The 16,210-nt window shown below is 35.8% G+C and overlaps 1 protein-coding gene across 4 annotated transcripts in view; it reads right to left on the reverse strand.

Annotated features, from left to right (window-relative positions):
* Window positions 1-1,321: 1,321 nt before the first annotated feature.
* ATG2B (autophagy related 2B) overlaps window positions 1,322-16,210 on the reverse strand; it is a 47,023-nt gene continuing 32,134 nt past the window's right edge. For 3 of the 4 annotated variants that reach the window (XM_014957533.1, XM_014957534.1, XM_014957532.1), the window contains exons 33-42: window positions 13,796-13,990; window positions 13,103-13,204; window positions 11,387-11,465; window positions 10,419-10,623; window positions 9,349-9,418; window positions 8,329-8,411; window positions 7,791-7,912; window positions 7,465-7,619; window positions 6,310-6,459; window positions 1,322-5,763 (exon numbers count right to left, since the gene is read on the reverse strand). In XM_014957533.1, the coding sequence (XP_014813019.1) occupies window positions 5,533-5,763; window positions 6,310-6,459; window positions 7,465-7,619; window positions 7,791-7,912; window positions 8,329-8,411; window positions 9,349-9,418; window positions 10,419-10,623; window positions 11,387-11,465; window positions 13,103-13,204; window positions 13,796-13,990 (1,392 nt within the window). In that variant the 3' untranslated portion in view covers window positions 1,322-5,532. The remainder of the gene's footprint in view (window positions 5,764-6,309; window positions 6,460-7,464; window positions 7,620-7,790; window positions 7,913-8,328; window positions 8,412-9,348; window positions 9,419-10,418; window positions 10,624-11,386; window positions 11,466-13,102; window positions 13,205-13,795; window positions 13,991-16,210) is intronic. The other variant, XM_014957535.1, reaches the window with a different exon arrangement.

Raw genomic sequence — 16,210 nt, forward strand, 5'->3', positions numbered from 1 at the left:
CTTGGTACCCTGTAGTATCAGAAAGAGAAACAGAACTTCTTTGAGACTTTCCTTGGGTTCTGATTCCAGCTTGTGCCATCCCCTGTCATCCAAGCTCATGAAGAGATGGGGCTCATCTGAGCCAAATGAAGCCGGGTGTTCTGGCCATGTGGATACAAGCTTGAATTATGGCAGAATTAAATTCAGAGAATCACAAACATTTGCTAGTAGTTTTTATCTGATTGTTTTCTTACAAGTGACAGATGACTCTCAAACTGCAGATCAGAAGAGTTTGCAGCTTTATCACTTTTGATCTACGAAAGGAAGCACTAGGAAGAAGTGAAACAAATTCCTCTGATTTTTCATACTTTCCTGGATGACCGATGACTAATTCCAAGCTGTTCCCTATTGCTGCTCTGTGGTCCACCTTTCCCCTCGGCACAGCTCTTCCTCATATATCCTCGATCACTTTCCTGAACAATATTTAGAAAACTGAGTAGAAATTTGTCCACCTTGTTTGCAAAGGAAAAACCTTCTCACACTCTCTCATTCTTATAAAGAACTTCCTTAAAAAAGAAAAAAAAAACAACTAAAAGCTTCTAAATAAAAATACTGAAATTGGAAGTTAATCCATACGAGGCTTATAAAAAGGGGAAGGAGGAACTGCACGGGGTGGGAGTCAGCTCCCTTCTTAAATGAAGAGTTCCTGTTTGACAGAATAGTTATCCAGGCATTATAGACTGACCTTTAATTTATTTTTTTTTTCTTAAGCTGGAAGAACATCACCAAACACAGTAGGAAATTATTTACACCTGTCATGTGTCATCATTCAGGGGCCCGGCGCTGCCACCAGCATTTAATGCTACCCAGCTCTCAGCCTCCTAACATCACTTTTCAGATGCTCGTAACCAAGTGCCTGTGAAGAGGGCATCGTACAAGCATCCTGAAAGGAGTTCAATGTTTTGCATTCTTCACAGGGTCTGGTAGCTAATAAAATTTTAAGTTAATCTCCAGTGAATGTGGAGGTAAGAAATACGTACTCTGTACTTAAATGTGGCAACAGGCCTACGGGAGACACAGGATATGATCTTAGAGGTAAAGGGTGCTTCGTTAATGCACAATGGAGGTGGGTTCAGGTTCTGTCATCCAGGGTACTTCATTCCCTAGCTTTTGACCTCCATGCAATTTTAAACTTTTTTTTTTTTTCCTCCAGTTTAAAATTTCTTTTAATTTTTGAAGTACAGCTGTCTAACCAGGTAGGTAAAAAGCTTTAACGGTTAGCTCTGTTATTTTGGGAGACTGTTTCCTATCTTGGTTATATTCATAGGTAGAGAAAACCAACTCAAGGAACAAATTAAGACATTTATTTATATATTGTTACAAATTTGTGGTTTTTTCCATTAAACATATTTAACAGGACAACCTATTTGCACTCAAGGCCTTTCAGCATTTTAATAAGCTAAAATATACACTTTTGGTGCCATATAAATTATGGTCAAAAATAATTCTCAAAGACATACTGAGGGGACAAGAACTTTAAGCAAAATAACTCAAGTTGAAATAGTCAATTCCCTTCAATAGTGGTTTCTATTTCATGAGATTATATTCTTTACACTAGCAAACTATATACAAATAATACCACAAAACTACTGTAAATGCAAAAATGTAAAAAATATACACATATACACAAATTGCTGTGTTTCTGTCTGAACTACCGCACTATTAAGAAATCCAGTACAAGTGCACAATTCGTATTTATGTACTTAATTTGTAGTATCTAATTTTTCAATTGTAAACAAGATTCAGTATGTAGAGCAACTTAAAACAGTTGTCAGAAGCTTAAATCATGAGGCCTGGAGTCTGAGAGAACTATATGCACACTATGGATCCAAACTGACACAAATATCACACCTTTTCTGACGATGCTTCTATTGCTGCGAGAATTTAGGATATTTCAAAGACTTAGGAGTATTTAACTACTCTAAACAAATTCTTGGATTTCATTGTTTTACAAAATGCATTCATTTCCATATTTAAAGTAAAATCAGGATTACATTTCCAGGTATATGGATCATATTGAATAAGAATGCCTTGCTCATAACCACTTGAGAGCTTTTTGGTTTATGAAGAAACCTTTCTTGGCAACTCAATTAAGCAACTGTAAATGAAAGCAAGCAACAGATGTTCACAATCAACCCCTTAACAAGAAAATAAAAGCAGACACATCCCTTAAGCACAGATGAACTCCCTGGTGACTGACCTAGTGCTTCTCATTACACACAGGGTACGCTGCCTCGCTAAAAAGCCGTGGTAATTAGGGACTGGCAACAGATACTGGAAAGAAAACGGAAGCTGCCTTTGCAGGGATGTGATGATTTGTTGCTCTCAGTCACTGCTATGATTCTTACGAAGCATGGTTTGTGGTGGTTTGGTTTTTCTGTTTGTTTTTTCCCCAGAAGATGGCTGTCTTATTTCAGGTACTTCCCAGGCACCCATCAATGTAGTACTTGAAGCGCCAGGATGGTTCAGAAAAGCCAGGATAAGAGTTCTATCAGGACAGTACCTGATTTAGCCACAGCAGTAGAGAATTTGAACATTAAAAATGCCAGTCTGCACCCACTACAAAGGCAAGAAGTGCTAGTATCAATAGCAACTGGAAAATTCAAGTACAACGATACTTTTGCAGATCTCCTTGTGCTAACAGAGAATACAGTAACATATCCATAGGCTTCCACTTCCAGGAAATACGTCCAGAGCCAAACCTCATTTTCAGGTTGGTTTTTTTTTTTTTTTTAAGTGCTTGAAAACTCATACAGTATTGAGCAGAGCACTTGATGAATCCCTTCTCACCCATGATATATACTTTTTAATTTAAAACACAAGCCGCTCCATAGAAGACACGATTTAAAAAAAAGGTCAAAATGTAAAGACTAGCTTGGCAAACTTGGGGTTTGGTTTTTTTAACATTTCAAACACTGCAAGAACATGTTAGAACTGGAAAAAATGCAGAATATGCACTCAAAAATTAAGAAACTGCTTGTAAAAATAAAATGTTGGAAAAAAGCTTAAATCAATTTCACTGAAAAGGCTCAATAAAGTGCAAGCAGTAAATGTAAGGGTTTACACAGTGAAAAAGTGAAGTTTAATAAATTTGTACAATCTGTATTGCTGATAGAGAGACACTCTATAAAAATGTCTTACCTTGACAGCATACCCTCATATAAAAATATATTCTAATTGCACTGCACCACAACCAGATGCATGACAGAACTGAAGAAATAATGAGTATGGAAATACCACTGCTCCTTTTCAGCCATGTCAAAAAGGAAGAAAATATGTAGATTTATACTACTACAACATACTCCAATTAACTGGACCAACTGGACCAGCTGAAATTGTGTAGTATGGTAATTGCAAATGAGAATGATGCGCTGCTACTTACTTGTATTGACTCATCGTCACTCCTTGAGAAGGCAGCCAGGAGGTGCCAAACTGCCTTCACCGAACTCACTCCTGTGCAAAATGCTCAACCTTTGAGCTCTTGCAAAAGCAGAGCTCTCTCATTACCAGCCAGAAATATGAACTGCCAGCAAGTATTTTTACATCAGAAAATCATTAAATTGGCATGTACTTGTCCTCTCCAAAGCATCTCCTCCTGCTTACGGCAAGTTGTTTAATTGAAATAACCAGATCTTCAAAGTGTACCCCAACTTAGATGATTCCAGTGAAAGAAAACAAAATTTTGTAATACCACCTGTCACCCAATGCAAGAATTTGTTTGTAACTGGAGCTGTTTTACAAAAAATAATAAAGCAGACTGCAGAAGTCTTCCTAGCAGAGGGATTATTTTTAAATCATTTACCCTCCAGCCAGATTCTTTGGTGTCAATGAATAGCTCATGTAGTATCAGGATGAAGCAGGAACTATTTTCCTTCAGACACTCCTATGTGACCCATAAGCAAGTTGCTAGTGGCAGGTATTAAATAAGGGAGGGAAACTACTTCCTCATCACCCTTAGAGACTGAATACTGAACAGCATCCGGCGTCCCGCTTTCAGTGGAGATCTCCCACACAGCATATTTGCAGGATTTCCACTTCTGACAAGCACAGGACTATGACAAGCTTAAGTTCTAGCTAGTCATCCAAAGTCTTTAATTGGTGAAATTCAAGATGAGTATTTTTCTTTTCAGAGTAGTCTTTACTTTTTATCCTCCAGTTTTCGCTAATACCAAGAAAAAAAGATTTATTCTGGCATAGCTAGCGCCAAGACTTTTAACTGCCCAGAAATGGCACAATGTCAGTTATTTAATAAGCTCTGTGGAAATCCTGGTCACCTAATTAAACTGTAAATAATGTCAGTACTAACTTTGATTTTTGAAGTTTTGTTGATTTTTCTTTTTTTTAAATCCTCTCACCCTTCCCGAGTTCAAATTTAATGACCCCAAATATTCATTGTCAAATAACTGACAATACACAATTTAAATTAAAAATACCTTGTGAGAGCAGCAACTTTGCAACAATATGAACTTTAAGTAAAAACACATTATTAAAATAAAGTCTGTATAGAACTTTAACTATGAAATTATGAAATAATTTTTTACTTTACTTAGGATTTCTCATTCTTACAAAGAACTGTTGGATACAGTAATATTTAACTGCTGTTTTCCTGAAGAAGAGTTATTTTTAGCATTGTAATTAGTGTGACAGAAGACAAAAGTGTTTTTACATAGTCATGACTATAGTTTAAACAAATTTAAGATACATTTCTGTACGATCATCATCAAATGATGCTCTTTTCAATAATATGTGTAAGCTTCTAAACCACATAAAGGATAATGCACATTACATTTTATTCACACTATAAAAAAAGCACAATATACAGGCCATATCCTTTAAAGTGCAACACAACAGAACATTTCTGCAACATTCAGGTTCTTCAAAGACCCACAAAAGTAGGTATTTAATATTTAGGAACAAATCCTGTTCATAGGTGTATCAACACTGAATCTAAATTCTGACTGGTTACCAAGCTTGCCCTTGCTGTAAGTGCCACGCTAAAAGCGATGCTTATGACCACTAAACGATATCATCTTGTCATATGTCTCGTGTCCAAAATGAAAGCTTTTATCCTTTAGTCAGTGAAGAGCATCTGCAGAGCCCTTTATCGAAGGCAGTTTTTTGACTACGATCAGAAAACATCTTTAAAGTATTCTTAGTTTCACCGTACAGGCTACTGCTTCTGATGTTAAATCTGCCAAGAAAAATATGGTAAAGGAAACAGAGCAAGCATGTCTCTGAGCTGGCAGCGCATGCTTCGCTACGTTTGGCACTATCTACCAAAAGTATTGGTAACACACAGTATAAGCAAGTACCAATTTGCTTTCCATTTCATAAATATTTTTGGTTGGGTGTTTTGCTAATAATAGTTGAAAACCTCATTTGTTCCTGAGATGAGCGTTAACAAAACAAAGTGAGCTCCATCTAAAGCTGCCAACAGGACAATCTTCTGCATTTCCAGTCTTGCTACCTGCCTGCTGAGCCAGATTTATAATCTCAATCCTCCCCAAGGCGCCACTTCTGAGACTCTTCTTGACGCACATCTGGCCTGATCTGGTTTCTCATGCCACCGAGAACATTGGAGGTGGCCTCTGTTGCAACAATGAAAGGTTTAACCACAGTTGGTGGAATTTGGCGGAGGACTCCTCCTACTGCTCCAGTTACTCCTCTGTTTTCATGCTCACGAGCAGCAGTCTCATAGATGGTTTGGGCTGTGTCCGTAATCCCCTTTGAGAAATTAACAGAAATTAGTTAACGCTGAAAAAGAAAAACTAACTGCTCCTAATTTCAAGAGAAACTTTAACTGCCTTTGTCTTCTCTGTGATTTGTAACTGTAGTACTACTCTACTGATACAGCAATATGCTATTCTGATACTGTATTTATGCTAAATCCAGCATCCCTTCCAACCCCATAGGATTCTGTGATTCTGTGATTATGCTTAAAGTCTAACAATCTCAGAATTAACAGTGACTGGGGGAGGTGGAGAAGGGAAGGATGGACGTTGTGGGGCAGGAAATCAAGTTAACATCTCTCAGGACAACTTTAAACTCTCGTAACTGCAGAAAACAGTGAAGTCCTAATCACACTTCTCTGCGTAACATCTTATTTCTACTTCTCTTGACTTTTCCATGCAGAGTTTCTGTTGGTTTATGATTACTGAATGACAACAGTCTTCTCAAAACTAAAATCCCCTTCTTCATTTGGTCATATTTTATTTGCTGTCTTAGGAAATAATTCTGAAGTTTGGTTAAGGACAATGATTTTGCACTCACCTCTTTTACTACACTGTATGCTTTGGCTACACCTTCCCGTAGGTCTACTGGCTGATGAGCTAAACGATGGCGAGGGAATCGCTTGATCTTTTTTGCTTCAATAAAAGTAGGCCCTGGTGATACCATGTCATATGCAGTTTCTGCAGCTGCCTGAAGATGAGGAGTGAATGCAATATATTTAAGAAGTCTTATAGCATTGGATCACAAATTTAAACTACTAACAGGGTGACGTAATTGAAATAAAAGAATTGCAATTCCAGAAATAATATTCATTTACATCACATTATGGGTTTTGCACAAGCACTTCTGGAATGGGTGCAGCTGTAACTACACATTAAGTTCCACAATGAAAGAACAAATATTGCAGGTTTTGGTAGGGTTTTACCCCTCCCATTTGCATTCCTTCAAAGGCATCCTCTAATCTGCACAATGCACTTAAGATAGAAACTGAAAAGTTTGATCAACAGTACATTTTTCTTACAAACACAGAAGCATGTACATGATTCCACTCACATGAGTAAGATCATTGGTTCAAACTTTGACGCATCTATGATTTTTGCAAAATTAGGTAAAAACATATTTTTGCTATGTATTTTACATCGAGGAACAAATTTATTAACACTATGATCCAAGATTACAGTTAAAGCCTGTATATATAAATTTTATAGACTTCATGTACATCAACACAGTTAGTATTGGTATTGAGGCAGTATTTTTGTTTGTTTGGCTTTGGTTGATTTTTGGGGTTGGGGGTTTTTTTGTATATAAGCACAGATAAGCTGACATTAAGAAAAAGTTAAGATTCTTACTGGAAAATACATATACACAAAGAACACATCTTTCTCAGTATCAGTGATTTTTTAGTGCAGCTGAGTATTTTAATATTGAACTGTACATTGTAATACATTAAAGACATGTATCAGCTTCTGTGTTCAGCAATATTTTAACACAATTTTCTAAACATTCCATTTGATGCCACCTCACAGACTGCTGCAAGCTTTGCCCAGTCTCTGCTTTCCTGTTTATACAACAGCTTTTTTTTTTTAAGACATACTCCCAAGCTTAAATATACAGCATTAAGATATTAGCTTAATATAGAGCACTACTAGCAACACTTCTCATTTTATGTCTAACTCCAGAAGTAACATGCTATACCTGTATAGTCTGAACCATTCTGTTTGTCAGCTCCAGTGCTGCCATTGCAGTGGAAGTACCAAAAGAAGCTGCTCCTCTTTGAAAGCCTCTTACAATCCGGCCATCCTTTCGGTACTGCTCTATCGGTAACCACACCAAGTCTTTCAGACCTTGGACTGAAAATGAAGACACAACACCATAATTAGAAAGTTCTCTTCGACAAGCGGAATGCCTTGAGAGGAAATGAAAACATATGTCAATGTCGTGGGCGGGTTTTTTGTTGAGTTTTGTTTGTTTGTTTAAAACAACTGCCATGTGTGTCTGAATACAAGTAAGAATTAACTTACCTAACTGCACTAGAGAATGCATAGGCCCTACTCCTCCCAAAATTCCTGGTAGCTGGTTTTTCTTTATATCATTAAGCCATTCGCTGATAGCATAGGAGAACAATTTATCCACACCTAATAAACTGAAGTAAATGAAATTATTATTTTTTTTTTTAAAGAAATGCATTATTCATTGAAGTAAATGTGTCATTCAAACAAAAGAAAAGCTGTTTTCAACTGTCATGTTGCTGTTGATGAACCAAAGGTTTCATGAACATATGCTTCATAAAACACAATTTCAACACTGCATAATCACATCCAGGTCAATGTAAACATAGAACTAAAATTTAAAAAGTTTAGCACCAAGACTAAATAGCACATATATTAAATACTGTCCTGAAAATAGATGTTTTTCTTGAATGCTATATATTTAACAAAAAGTCAAAAAGATTTTAGAAAGAGATCTTATCAGAGAATTTGCTTGCTTGCTACATTCAGTTTCTTACCATAAATTAGTTCAATTTGCAATACCAATGTTAATTTACAATTCAATACTTACCCATGTCTGTAACAAAGTCTCTTGAGCTTTAATTCTGAGCAGTTTAACTGAGCAAGCCCAATAAGAATTCCAGCAAGTGTCCCCTGTAAGTGAAATATTTTATGATCACAAGAGTTTATTCATCCTGTACAATCTCAACTGTTATTATAGTTACTCATATCTAGAAAACTGATTCTCTCCCAGTCTCCCAAATGCTACTTGTTACAGTGCTAGGAATTATGTTACATGAAAACTTGCAAGAGGTCAAAAACTGGCCAAATCAGCTACTCTTAAGAAAAACATCTGGATACAAGAGGGCTTCTTCAGAAATATTCAGATACAACAAATTGTGTAAATATAGCTCTGGCATTAGTGTGTTCCCGGCATTCTAAGGCTGCTATTTCATGTTTTGACTTCTTTGGCAGCAATGCAAATGCAAGAAGTTGCTGCTTTTACTTGTCCCTATTTTCTTCCATGACAGAGTACAGATCCCGTTCTGCAAATCAGGAGTCTTGAGGGCTGCTCCATAAACTCAGTATGATATTCAATACGTATTTTAAAAAAAAACCTATGAGCGTTTTTTTAATGTGTATTAGATTCTGCCATTGTTTATTAAGCCCATACATTACAGACTGCCAGGGAAACCAACAGGGCAGGGGAAGACAACACTTGATTTTATTCTGGGATTAATGAGGAAGAAAACAAGTTGCACAATTCTGGCATGAGATAGTAGTATCATCTTTTGATGGGCACCACAGCTGTGTAACCTGATTTCTAGCCAGTCACTGAGTCGATAAATGCAACTTTCAAGTTTAACTCTGAGCTAAGGGTAACTGGAGGATCCACCCCTTAGTTTTCAAATTAAAAGTGAAACAAGGTTAAAGCTTTATTGAACCTAAGACAAAAATGTTCTATATTTCTCAAGTTCACATCAATAATGAGAAGGGAGCATAAAAACAGATCCCAGCTCCGGAGGGGAGAAAAAACCCAAAACAAACAACATCTTTTTTTTGCTCTACAGCATCAGCATTATATACAAACCTGATCCATTGATACGTGTTTGCCATGGTAATCAAGCCGTATTGGAACTTCTGATGTAAACCGAAATTCTCTGAAATAGACAAAGGAAATTTTACAGTGAGAAACATGAAAAGGAAATAAAACTATCCTTCCAAAAAGAAACCCATGATTTCCCATCCTCCTGGAATAGGATGCCATACCATTTTCTGTAAACCATAAGTTCTCTAGTTACTATTAGTACTTCAGAGCAAGCGTACAAAATACCATGGCAAAATCAGCTTTTTTTGGTTTATTAACATCTAGTCAAGGTTAGCATTTATAAGGAATTTATAAATAAAATATTTTAAAATAAATTTATAATAAATTTGACATTCCTGCAAAAGTGCTACTAATCTTGCAGGTGATTATCTTCCTTCAATTTTCACAGCATGAATTTCAGTTTAAAAAAAAAAAGAAGTATGGCTAATGATGGTTCTGTGGGCAAAATTTAGCCCTGCAGCTGGAACTCATTACAAAATTCTGTTAGTGAGATATGGGATGGAATAGAACCAGTCATTCTCCCATAATTTGGCTATTCACTGCTTACCAAAGTACACATCTGTTGTTAGAGGTACTTATGATCTGAATACACAAGAAAAAACTTCTGCATAAAAAGCTGCAATTTTTATAATCACTTCCCAGTCAGGACTCCATTAGAGTTTTTCTTCTGATATGTTAGTCTTGTAACTCTCCCATACTTTCCTTTTCCTTTATATACTCTCATCTCTGGTTTTATTAGATCACATTTACATCGTTAGACATAAAAGTTAAAAACTGCTTTTTATTTATTTATAAAACATCTCATTATTGGTTCTGTATGTGGCAGAGCTTTAATTAATTTTTCTTTCCTGTGCACAGTAGCATGCAAAAGTTTGTTACAAAAATCATTAGTTACCTTCTAGTGATCGAAACAAATAGATTTTATTTCCACAATCAGTCAATAAAAAAGCAAACAAAAAAATGTACTTTGTCAAAAGGTCTGAATAGTTTATCATCACAATTTCTTAAAGCATTCAGCAGAACAGCTGTGTGTCACTGGAAAGTTTGTTTACCTGAAAAACACTGGCTGATCACTGTATGACGTTACTTCTTCTGAGAAATGATGATCATCTCCATTTACTACATCCACAGAATCAATGCTACCGTTTTCATTCGCTTGCTTGTGAGATGAGAAAGAAATGACTGGACTTGGGTCCTTAAGGCTGCTGACGTGCCTGGGCAAACTACACGTAACTTCAGCACCAGGAGACTTTTTAACTAAGATAAAAATACAATAAATTGACTCCTATTTTTCACAGCAATTACAAAAAAAAATGGGTTTGTACAATTACCTCACTAAGCTCTAATACTTATTAATACAAATTACTAGCAGGACATAATTTCAATTCTCTTTGGAAAATAATAACTTAGTTATCAATAGAAATTATTGCAAGAAGCTTAAGTTGAGGTTCATGCATCAGCATAAATAATCAATCTAGTTTTAATGGTAGTACTGCAGAATACTTCATTATCTACGCATTTCACTATGACTTCTCAACAGAAATAGGTAAAGTATAGCTGCTAACAAACTCACAAATCTAGTTAATAGAGGAAATATGCTTTTCTATATATATTGGTTTTTGCATCAGGTGGTATAGTACTGCTTTAACTGTATACATACATTGTAATGCTTATTTATAATCTTGAACTCTGTTCCTTTCTCTAGGGGTTACACAACTTTAAGCTATTAGACAGACTTACTCTTTTACACAAGAAATATTAAATAATGTATATATGCTCCAATTTTGGTGAAAACTTTTATACAACGTGGATCCCAGCTGTTGAAGACCTTTATTGGTATTTATAAAATACAAAACCAAAATACCCAAAGGTTCTGTGTTCTAACAAATTAATTACTAATGTTGGGGTTTGGTCATCAATTCTTTCACGCACACGAGATTCACATGTGAACTTACAGACATATACACATATTACAGGAAAAAGAAGCAGCACTTTCATATTAGATTTTTGAAAGGTATACCTTCAGGATCTGGAGTAACTAAGAGTTCTACTTCTGTAGAGAGGCTAGTGAAAAAATCCTTCAGGAAAAACAAGGCATCCTAATGTCAAAAATAAAATACAATTAGGTTAAAAAAACAAACCGAAAAAAAATCCCCCCAAAAGAGATAAATGCCCAATTGTCTAAAAAATAATATCTACTATTCCAGCTCTTTATTCTTATTTGGATATGAATCAAACCACATGTCTTCTTTTTGATCCTTTAACAAGTGCAGAAGCCACACAGAAATCTAGGACAGAAACTAAACAGACCCTCTTGGTTGTTGCCCTGGCTCATACAATATGATTTCATTATCTATCTAGCTCTGTCTTAAAACTCCAGGGTTGTTTTCATCACCTCTGCTCTCATTTTGGAGACTGTTCCAGAAACCAAGTGTTTTAATGGGTATAAACTTTTTTTCTGATTTCCAATAAAAGGGTACTCAAGTACAGTTCGTATTCATCTCTAATATTGCCAGCGTCAGACCAATTACTCCAGATCAGATCTCGCCACTGCTTCATTAAAAGTCATTAATATCTCTGCTGTTAATGTCTTGTCAGTCAGATGCATCACACTGGTGCCTTGTTCATCCTATAATTAATGACATCTGGACTTTCTTTTACTTTTTTTTTTGTTTTGTTTCTAACTAATAAGTATACAGCTTAAGTAATAATAAAAAGAGTTTCTAACATGACTGCATGCAGCCCTGTGATTCCAAGACAGCTGTGGTTAATTCTGCAGAAGTTGTAAAGGTGAATTTTGTTTAAGGTACAGAAGGTAAAAGACTTAGAACGGAGAGAACACATTTCCTCACTAGATGGCAGTATTTCCATGCCATTTTTCTAGATGAAATTATTACAAGCTATACTGAGTTCTATTTTTCTAATAGTAAAATGAAAACCTGGTCTCTAATGTGTGCTAAGAGAAAAACAAGGTAGGTATAGAACTCCTAATTGTCCTCTTGAACAAAACCCATCTCTGCAGATGACAAATTAAGCAGGAAATGTTTCAACAAAGAGCAATAACTGCACTTTAAACCTGAATGCACAAACATACGTAGCTTCCTTACTAGTGCAGAAAAAAAAAACCCAACTGTTTCTTGAGCATATGGGAAATAATTTGCACAAAGGCTTGCTAAAGAAAGTAAAACAATTTCTCCTATTCCTGTTCTTCATGCCACTGCAGCTGATAGGAGACCATAGCCTCCAGAGTATAAAGGCAGCCCTTGAGCGTCCTTGACTAAAACATTGTGACCAGCTTGTAGATTAATGATTAACTTATTTTCAATTAAAAACACCAAATCCACTTCACGAACAAACAAAACAAGATCATTCAAGAGTAAGTATATGCTTATGCTATGATTTCAAAACATTACAGATCATCAAAAGTCTCAGGGGGTAAAACGGTATTACTGAGAAAACAGCCAGGTCTGTAGATGTTCTTAGTTTTTAAATTAAAAAAGGCTAGTCCCAGTAATAGCTGGAGCAAAAGGAAAGTTCTAATGTGGATATAAACAAAAGTGGTAGAGATCCAAAGATTTGTGCGATTTATCATAAATAAAAGAGGTATCAAATGAAGAAAACAACCACATAAAGTGTCTGCGCTGGTTACACGTATCTGGTAAAAAGCCAGTATCACTCACTAAATAAATAACAGTTGGTTGGTTGGGCTTTTTTTTTTTTCATTGGCATAACCAACCTGGTCAATATTGAGGCGAAGTGGCATTAGTGAAACACGTAAACAACATTCCTGCGGGGATCTGCCAGACTCTGGACGGACGTGTAATGCTTTAACAGTTAACTGAGAAAAAACAAAAAGATAAATAAAAGTAGTAGCATTCACAATTATTAAATCTCAGAACATTAGCTAGAAAAAACATCTACTGCAAGAACTCCGTACTAATTGGATTCCAGTTACCAATTATAAAGCTAGTGTTAAATAAATAACTTATTTGGTTGTTATAAGAAAGAAAATTAAATACAAAAACCTAAAAAACACCCCCAAATTCATAAAACCTTTATAGATAGAACGAGTAAGATTACAATATATCGTAAAACAACTCTGCATGTGTAATGACAAGCCTAATCATACAAGCAGATATCTGTCCAAAAACTGAAATCTGAAAGCTACTAAAGTAGTCCTGCACATCTACTTTTTTTAAACTGACAATCTCAAAAACATTAATATCTGACATACAAATTATCAAATTGACTTCTTAATCAGTTTTTATACCCACAAGGAGTCAAGCAAGTAATTATCAACAAGTTACATTACTTCAATATTCTATGATCTTATGTCTCTTCTTCTGCAAGACTAAGCAATGTATACAATCTCCACAATGTTAGTCCAACCACTACAATTATAATTAATTAACGTATTCCAGAACAGTACCATGTTTGAATGCGCTTTTCTGGGCATCTCCTTACTGCAGTAGAGATAGAGAAATTTATTCATCTGTGATGTAGCTAAGCGATCTCTAATCTCCAGGTCTTGAACAATGAAAACCTGCCGTGACACTGGCTGCTCCAACAGACTAGATTCACCTTCTGTACCACCTGGAGGGTAGACCTCGTGCTGGAATTTCACCTTTTAAAAAGGAAAGAAAACAAGCATTATCAGCTTCAGTGAGAAACAACCTTTAACAATAGAATAGAAGGCTCTGGGTGGACCTTACAGCCCCTTCCAGTACCTAAAGAGGGACCTACAGGAAAGACGGGGAGGGAATGTAGTGACAGGACGAGGGCTAACATTTTTAAACTGAATGAAGGTAGGTTTAGATTAGATATTAGGAAGAAATTCTTTACTGTGAGGGTGGTGAGACACTGGAACAGAGAAATTGTGGACTCCCCATCCCTGGAGGTGTTCAAGACCAGGCTGGAGGGACTTTAAGCAACCTCATCTAGTGGAAGGTGTTCCTGCCCATTGTGGAGGGGTTGGAACTAGATGATCTTCGGGGTCCCCTCCAACTCTAACCATTCTATGAGTCTAATATTATTTAAAAAAATAAAAACAACCAACCAAAAAACCCCACACCACACAAGAAATTTAAAAGCCATCTACTATTTTAAATTTACAGAAAGAGTATTAGGATTTCTGAAAACTATTCAGATTTTTGCACATCTAGCACTAAAAAACTTCCTAGTTGTGCATATGTTCATATTTTAGGACACAAATTCGAGTCAGAACAAAGAGTCAGTGTCAAAGAACAAGTTTTGCTTTTCGTTTTCATATGACTCTGCTCTGTACAGGGCAATCTTGTCGTTCTTGCATCCTGTGACTTCTCCACTTAGGAAAGTAAAGTTTACTCCCTACCATCAGGCTTCTCAAGTAGCTTCTTCTAGTGTCAGTTTCATTTTTCTTTACTCACTTTAGTCCATAGAAATTCTAATCTTTCTTAAACTCTGAAGAATACCGAACTCTCTCCTTTTCCTCATCTCTTGATGTTGTTCTCGTTTTCAATCAATCACCTACAAATGATTCCCTGTCTCAGTAACTCCCACCACATCCCTGTCTGCCATGTAACGAAGCAGAGGACACATCACAAGCAGAACAGTGGCCTCTACTGTCCAGATAAAAACAGCGTTTCTAACATCTCAGTATGTGCCCTGTTTTCAATTTAAAACATTGAAGACAGAAAGAGATGGTTATCATAAACACTTCTCAGATACTTGTGATAATGAACATTTAAAACATTGAAGAGAGAAAGAGATGGTTATCATAAACACTTCTCAGAATTTATTTTATTTTTTTTTTTTACACTTGTCTTTTCTCCTTAATTTCTTGTTCAAATATTGTTATTGTTAAGTCTTGTACCAAGTTAGGGGTACAAGCAGGGGAAAATAAAAGATACTTTCTGCCTTAGTACTAACACCAACTCATTAAACAGCTGCAAATTAAGAGAGATAGATATGCTTCTACATATGAAGTTTTCCATGTTGAATATTAAATGCTTCCTTTCTTCTTTTTTATTGCAACGTCATGTTTTCTTCTTAGAAAATCCTAAAATAATTATCAAACATTTCTGGCAAGTGTTTGAAGTGCTAATGGGATGAATTCTAAGCTCTAGAAATGCATATAGACTACAAAAGGCATTTAGTGTTATGTAGTATCTTTCATGTTTATGGAAATGTAATTTCTTGTTCAAATATTGTTATTGTTAAGTCTTGTACCAAGTTAGGGGTACAAGCAGGGGAAAATAAAAGATACTTTCTGCCTTAGTACTAACACCAACTCATTAAACAGCTGCAAATTAAGAGAGATAGATATGCTTCTACATATGAAGTTTTCCATGTTGAATATTAAATGCTTCCTTTCTTCTTTTTTATTGCAACGTCATGTTTTCTTCTTAGAAAATCCTAAAATAATTATCAAACATTTCTGGCAAGTGTTTGAAGTGCTAATGGGATGAATTCTAAGCTCTAGAAATGCATATAGACTACAAAAGGCATTTAGTGTTATGTAGTATCTTTCATGTTTATGGAAATGTTTGAGAAAACCTTATTTTAAAAAGGTCTTGTTATTGTTCCATTTAACATGAAATTTGATTAACTCCTTGCCAGTATTCTTCACAGTACCAGAATCAACCATCTAGTTTCCATGTTAAAGCTAAGCACAGGCCAAAGGTCTTGTTATTCCATTTAACATGAAATCTGGTTAACTCCTTGCCAAGATTCTTCACAGTACCAGAATTTCTAGTTTCCATGTTAAAGCTAAGCACAGGCTTAAAAGCAAGAGTAACATGCTTATGTCTGAAGGGTGCTAAATATGTTAGGGGAAATAGCGGAACTCTGTGATATAACTGGATGT

Source organism: Calidris pugnax, unplaced genomic scaffold, assembly GCF_001431845.1.
Source record: "Calidris pugnax isolate Ruff unplaced genomic scaffold, ASM143184v1 scaffold211, whole genome shotgun sequence".
Taxonomy (NCBI): domain Eukaryota; kingdom Metazoa; phylum Chordata; class Aves; order Charadriiformes; family Scolopacidae; genus Calidris; species Calidris pugnax.